This window comes from Alligator sinensis, unplaced genomic scaffold, assembly GCF_000455745.1.
Source record: "Alligator sinensis unplaced genomic scaffold, ASM45574v1 scaffold279_1, whole genome shotgun sequence".
Classification (NCBI taxonomy): domain Eukaryota; kingdom Metazoa; phylum Chordata; order Crocodylia; family Alligatoridae; genus Alligator; species Alligator sinensis.
Window position 1 is genome coordinate 124,267 of NW_005842434.1, and position 7,258 is coordinate 131,524.

The window sequence follows — 7,258 nt, forward strand, 5'->3', positions numbered from 1 at the left end:
ACTTACATGCTTGTGAAAAATCCCACCCAAACACAACACTGTTACCACTTCAGGGCCCTGGGCAATGGGCATGTCAACTGGTGAACGTTCCATTCAGTTCTTTCTCCTCTGATATGGTATCTATCATTCCTTCCTTGGAGGCTGCAAGGTAAGGGGCTACACAGTGATTTTATAGCTCATGCAACTAGGCATTGCAAATGATGTGAAGCTTAAAAAATGTTGCTGATCTGGTTCCACACATTTCTCACGTCTTAGGACAGCACTGGTTGTGAGGACCATGGCAGCTATATAATGCACTTACTTGGCATGTAGACTTATTGATGTATTTTTGTGGTGGCCCACTACGGATCTACCACTGTTGCTTCAACAGCTTGTTAGAAAAAACTTAAGAGGTAGAAGACAAAGTTTAGGAATTAGAGTGGCCAGAGTGTGAACCCCCACGTTCCCATGTAAGTTAGATGGTAAAAGTGTCCAGGGCACTTAAATAAATTACAAGGCATAGCTAATAACCCCCACCAGGCAATCAGTGCTTAATTAAGAAGCAGAATCAAGTCCCAGTGAGTTCTCTTAAACCTCATGGGACAGAGGCTCTATCATAAAGTATCAAAGATGGAGGTGTGAAGCAAAGAGAACAGATGGGTTGTGGTGAATGGAGAAGAAATGGAGTGGAACCACAGTGCTTTGGTGGAGAAGCAAAATAAAAAAAAAGGTCTAGGCTAAGACAACAGTATAAATCTTAAGCTGGTTTAATTTAGAATAGCATCTCTGCAGTCCATGGAGTTCTGCCAATTGACAACAGCTGTGGAACAGGCCCTTAGCCTTTAAATGTAATGTATTTACTGCAACCTGTTGGAGGTAAAGTAAGCTCACGGTAGGGTAATAAGGCCTTGGTCCAGATGTTCCTGTATGGTGTGTGGGTTTTAATACAATCCCTATATTGCAAGCAAGATTTCTTTTTACACTGCAGTACCTAGAAGAGAAAAACAGTAATGAAATAATGGGTAAATATCTTCCATACTTGTGCACACAACTGGTGGAGGAAGCATTACCTGAATAAACATATTTTTTCCAGCGCATCTGATCTCCTGGAAAAAGGTGCCTTGTGAATGAAAGACAATACATTCTATTAAATGTAAGGTCAATTGAATGCAACTCCATATCTATGGTAAGCATTTTTATTTTTTTAAAGCCAATTATGTTGATTAGAGGTATTAGGATGCCACTATGGATGTGTGAAGAAAATAAGTTAATGTGCTGTAACCAATTTGCAAACATTAGGAAATTAGCTGCAACACAAAGCTAATTAAATAAGAAAGGCCAATGCACATTAGGGGAGCAGGTTAGCAAAATGACATTTTAAAAATGAAGTCAATACAAAAAGGACAAGTGAGCAACCCCCTCCATAGATGGTTACCAGAATTCCTGGAGCTTAGTACATACCCAAAGAGATTCCGTTGACTGCTTGAGAAATAAAGTTCTCCAAATTTCAGCCCACTGAAGGCCCCTTTCAGAAGCTTGCCTTGTAATTCGGTGCCAACGACTACCACCCTTCTGCTCAGTAAATCCCTATTCACAGAGTAGTTCCTCTGCCCCTACAGAAGCTGATAGCAGAAATGTTAGCAGTCCCCTTTAAATTCTGAAGGCATTCGTCAGTGATGCTACAACACTGAAGAAATCCAACTTCTTTATCATAAACATTTTGCTTGAAAACAAAACCAGATTTAATGAAAATGCATTCACAGAGCAAGTGGCAGCCTCAAGGCCTGATTTTGTACACGCTTGTTTTATTTATTTTCCAGCCCTGCTATTTTTCATAAAGACAGACTTTTTTCCTTCTAAATCCTATTTCATAATCCTGCCCTGAGCATCTCATCTCTCAAGATGCAGTCCCTAAAATGAATCTCAGTTCATTGCACTACACGACCCTGAGTGCAGACCTTGGACAGCAGCACTTCCCCGTTTGTTTAACCTCAGTTATAATTAAATTATTCAAGTGCCATACACAATAGGACACAAAAAACAGCATGAGCCACATCCCCAGAAGACAAACTGTGACAGCCTGACTGATTTATGCGGAACATGCTAAATGACACCAACTGAAGATCTGGACCTAAACAGCTTCCTTTTGTAAATACACATTAGATAGACATGTCCTGCAAAAGTGCTCATAGGGAGAACTGGGCCTTAGGTAGGACAGAATATTTCCAGAACTCCAGGAACCCAGCAAATTAAAAGGATAAAGCCACTGGGTCAGATTCTGATATCAATGACGGCTAATTCAAGTCTAAAATAGCTCCGCTGACTGGAGTTTGTCTAGATTTACAATGGCATAATAGAGATCACAATCTGGCCCATAGCATATAATTATCTCTTCCATTCAACACAGTGAAACCTGTGCTAGTAGTCACTGCTAACTAGAGTCTTTTCTCCTAACAGCCAGTAAAGCCTCTATTCCCATGAGAGATCTCCCCTATTAATCACAAAAAGTTATATGACCACCTGTTATAATGGCCAGAGAAACATTAATTCCTTTAGTGGCTTTTATGAACAGGCTACATACACTGCATTACACAATTTTTTATATGCGTAAACCGTGTTCTCCCACTGCTTCTGTTTTCCTTCTCTCCTCAGAATTTGATCAAGAATTCTATACGAGCATGCAACTTAAAAAATGTAACAGATCTTAAAAATGCAGTAATTATTGCTTATGCTACCCACCTCCACTCAGCAGTTGTACCCATCACATCCCTTTTCATGTTCCATCCATTACTCCAGCTTTTCATGTGGTTACTCAGGTACAGTAAAACTTGATTTTAAATAGCACTGGTGCCATTGTCTTCCTCTTCTCAGCCAAAATATGAAAAAAGAGCTACCCACACATGCACTTCAAGAGCATGGATAATTCTTCTGTAAGAACTATCATTCTGACAGACATTAAAAGGAAAGGCGTCTTGAAGAAGTTTACAACAATTTAAGGAATTTTCTTGTACCAATTTTTTTACTCAGTGGTACAGATACAGCTTGTCTTTTTTAAAAAATAAGTTACAACGGAGAAACTGATGAAAATTGTCCATCTAACCATGTAATTAATTGCAGTTAAATGCTGTGCTTAAATACTCACTACACAATAGAAAGAGATTCAAATCACTACCAAGGTACACACAATTTACTTTCATTATGCTTTTCAATTACAGGTGTTCAGTTTGTAATTTCAGTTTTGGAAGTTCTTTTCAAGAACAGAGCAGTTTGTTTTTTTTACACTAAATGGAAATAAATACCACCTTTAAAACACACAGGAAATGCAATAAAATGGCCACTTAGGCACTGACATAGTCTAGTCCTTTGAAGCCCTCTAAAAACTACAGGACAATAGGTTTTTAAGCCACTAATGGGTTGGTGCACAGGACAGAATGCTGCCGATTTGACAGTGGATTATGTACTACACAAAAGCACATCTGCAAAAGGTCCAAGGAGATTTTTGTTAAAGATGCATCGTATCCATACCAGATATATTGTGAATGGCTTAATGTTTTCTGAAAAGGTGTGATTCTGATGGGACAAAATATAAGGCATGTAAGTGTTTTCACCTTGCTCCTGTATCCATACTTCATATTTTACCTCCCTGACCTTCAGGTACTTAAGGTTCCAAGGAATCTGCCAAGACACGGCAAGTTTAGCTTCACTAGTGCCCTGGACAGAGGCTTGACATTTGGCATCCCTCACCTTGCCAGGGTACAGACCACTAGTCCACTTCTGCTTCTTGGGTCCAGGCTTAGACTTCACAGTCTGCCTGATCACTTGGATAAGGGAGGGGATATCTACTTTTGTGTCCTGGTAGGCACGGAAAAGCCACTCAGGGTTCCGACAGCAGAGGTGCCGTGGGACCTCTTTGCTCTTTATGATGCGCTCCTGCTCCACCTTGTCTAAGTGAGCAATTCCTCCCTGATCCCAAGGCCTGTCAGGGTAGGTAACAGTGTTTTCCCTATCAGTGTTCTGCCAAGCAATATACTGGAGATCCATGCCAGGGAGTGTTGCCAGTGTTTTGTATGGGGTGTAGTGTTCAGGGTTGATAGCATAAGGAAACAGCTCCACCACAGTAGCCCCTCTTGGCAGGAAGAGAGACATCATTAATTGGGCACCATGCATGCTGACCAGCATGGATGCATTGCTGATCAGACGTACAATATCAGAAAATGAATGATCCTCTAAAGAGACTGTAATGGTTTTCATCTGAAACTCTTGGGCAAGTGCCAAAATTAGTTCTGCCTCATTTAGGATTAGTCTGTTGATTGTTCGACTGAATACAATAATATACTCCTCACTGGAGCTTTCTTCCAAGCTGACATTCAGCTTCTCCATCATGAACTTGGTGAACTGCCTGATCTCATTGCCAGAAACTAAGATGTTTGCCTTTGGGCCTTGGGGCTGCACAAACCCATACTGGTACCACGTGGTGATTTTGGACAGTCCCACGTAGGATTTCGTAAAGCAAAGGAGCCGGCCCAGAGTTTTAAGCTGTTCTTTCAGGAGTGGCTGCTTGTTACTCAGCAACTTGTACAGATCGAAGTGCTGGCCTTCACTCCCCCCCTCCATGAAGAACAGCCGTGACTCCTGGTCCAAGTCTGGAAATTGCTGCATGGTGTAGTAGATTGGGAGAAGATCATCGTGAAAGACGTGCATCAAGTTGTCTGGGTTGAATCTGTTGGTGATCAGTGCCACATCAGGCACAAAGACTGGCTTTGGCATAAATTTCAGTGCAGCGGCTGGCAGAGGCCTTCACTCCACCCCTCCATGAAGAACAGCCGTGACTCCTGGTCCAAGTCTGGAAATTGCTGCATGGTGTAGTAGATTGGGAGAAGATCATCGTGAAAGACGTGCATCAAGTTGTCTGGGTTGAATCTGTTGGTGATCAGTGCCACATCAGGCACAAAGACTGGCTTTGGCATAAATTTCAGTGCAGCGGCTGGCAGCTCCACAAAGTTAAAATACTGGGTATTATGGTCCTCCACTGAGGAGAGATCAAGCAAGGCTGGCTGGAATCGTCTAGATCCCAGGTTGGGCAACATGACTGAAGAGTTGCTGTGAAAGAAGACAAACTCCTCTGCCTCCGTGGAATAACAGAGGGACTCGAAGCGGCAGATGCGGTCAGTGTGCATCCTGCCCGTGCACACCATCCTGGTTCCATCCTCCACCAGTGCTTGAAGAGCTGCATGGTAATCAATCTGGACCTGAGAGAGCTCCTGAGACTGGCGTGTAAGGATCAGCTCCTCTTCCACCACAAAGAGGTGCTCTCGCAGCCTGATGTATTTCCACAGCACAGCTGCAAGGACAGACACTAGCAGAGCATTAAACACTGCTGCTATGTTCATTCTGTAGCTAGATCCTAGCAAGATGACAGGTGGGGAACACAGTGGAAAGGGAAGGCATCATTAATCCTCTTTGACATGGTGAAAGCAAAGACCTGGGGAAAACAAAACAGGAAAGAAACCATCTGAATATAATTTTTATAGCCGTACTGTAAATCATGTTTTATGAAGTATTCAAAGAAGTTTTGCTTTTTCAGCATTTTTCTGAGAAATGGCAGAGGCGCAAGCAAGATACTATCCAGAACTAAACTTGAGAGTAGTGATAATAAAAAAGGGACTGGCTACAAGGAGCAGCTCCCTCTCTAATTTTGATTTCCACCTGTTGAATAAATGTCAAGAGCAGCTTAGTGCAATTTCATTAAAGAACCTGATCAGTTATTCCCATTCAGAATGCATCTCCAGTCTAACCTTCTCATGACACATTCTGTAAGGTAGTCAAGAGGAAGGATGGTCCAATGGTCAGGGCTTGGGAGACCAGGACGCCATACCTTCTTCTGCCATAGACTTCACGTATGACTTTGTACAAATTATTTTTCTCACTGTACCTCAGCTCTTCATCTGTACTATGCAGATAGTAGCACTTCCCTATATCTCAGGGGTACTGTGAAGATAAATGAAGTCACAACTGTGAATCTTGCAGGGAGCATGGTAGCGGAAGATAAATAAGTACGACAGAGAGTTTTTAGTTCTAGCCATTTTTGTGGTTTATAGGCTTGTCTAGATCCCTTGTTCTCCACAAAAAATACACTGACCCTCTTCTTTTCAGCTACCTCTTTTCAAGATTTCATGGTGTAGTAGGAAAGCCTTGAAATAAAAAAAAAAAATCAAAGTCTCAAAAAAATAAAGATCCCACGATGCTGACACAGGAGTAGAAAGTCTGTGATCCTGGGCCATGCTCTTGTGATTGGACATTTATTTATTAGATATACATGTCACTTGTGTCCTCCCCTATTCCTCCTTCCCCACCCCCAACTCCATCCAACAAACAGTTTAGAGTAGCTTACACTACAAGACCAAGTAATTTATACCCCCAAATTGAAAAATAATCCATGCTTGCTCCACTACCTTGCAAGACAAATTTTACAGTTCCAATAAAAAAGTCCAGCTATACACGTTACACAAAAAACATGCCTAAATATGGTTGGTCACAGCCATAGTACACAAATTATATACGCAACTTTTCTTCCTACACGAACAAAAGCAAATATACAATTGTTAGTATAGGAACTTTTAAACCTCTGTTTCAAGGGTTCCTTGTGTGCCTTACAACTCTCTAAAATAGTCATTACATGTTTATTCTTGTCTGCATTGGCAAGACTAAGTCACACTACACTATAGCAAGGTTTGACAGCAATCAAGTTTAAACACTACTATTGTGGTAGTGTGGAATGCACCAAGGAGTACAAGTTACTGGTTTCAGCACTAACCAGCCTAGATCTCGGAGACTAATTTACACCTACATCCTTTTACACTCTCACAGTGTTAAAAGGGTGCATGTATAAAGTGGGAAACATGCCCCAGACATGGAAATGGACAAGTTACATCACCACACCGATATTGCTCATATTATGGGCTCCACAGGTGAGCAGAGGTAGGGCCAGATGTTGAAACTGGCTTCTCTCTACAACATGGTCACATCAGGCTTTTTGGGCAAATGTGACCATTTCCTCAAACAGCATCAGAATCCATACCCCACTCCATGATTGCTGATGTAGAGCCATGAATGGGGATGGATGGATAAAGGTATGAGAATGACAGCTGACTCAATCCTGGTGCTGACTGTAGAGAAGAGGGGCTAGCAGGGTGGCTGTACAACTCCTCAGTTGCACATTGCTGTGGGCTGGTGGTTATTCCATGAGCAGGCAAACTGTATGCAGACCAATCTATCAGCA

The 7,258-nt window shown here is 41.9% G+C and overlaps 1 protein-coding gene across 1 annotated transcript in view; it reads right to left on the minus strand.

Moving 5' to 3' along the window:
• Window positions 1-643: 643 nt before the first annotated feature.
• The window catches only part of POMGNT2 (protein O-linked mannose N-acetylglucosaminyltransferase 2 (beta 1,4-)), a 41,543-nt gene continuing 34,928 nt past the window's right edge, over window positions 644-7,258 (minus strand). The window contains exons 2-6 of the mRNA XM_006030268.3: window positions 4,775-5,461; window positions 2,719-4,574; window positions 1,441-1,601; window positions 1,050-1,099; window positions 644-970 (exon numbers count right to left, since the gene is read on the minus strand). Coding sequence (XP_006030330.1) covers window positions 3,433-4,574; window positions 4,775-5,369 — 1,737 coding nt within the window. The 5' untranslated portion in view covers window positions 5,370-5,461 and the 3' untranslated portion in view covers window positions 644-970; window positions 1,050-1,099; window positions 1,441-1,601; window positions 2,719-3,432. The remainder of the gene's footprint in view (window positions 971-1,049; window positions 1,100-1,440; window positions 1,602-2,718; window positions 4,575-4,774; window positions 5,462-7,258) is intronic.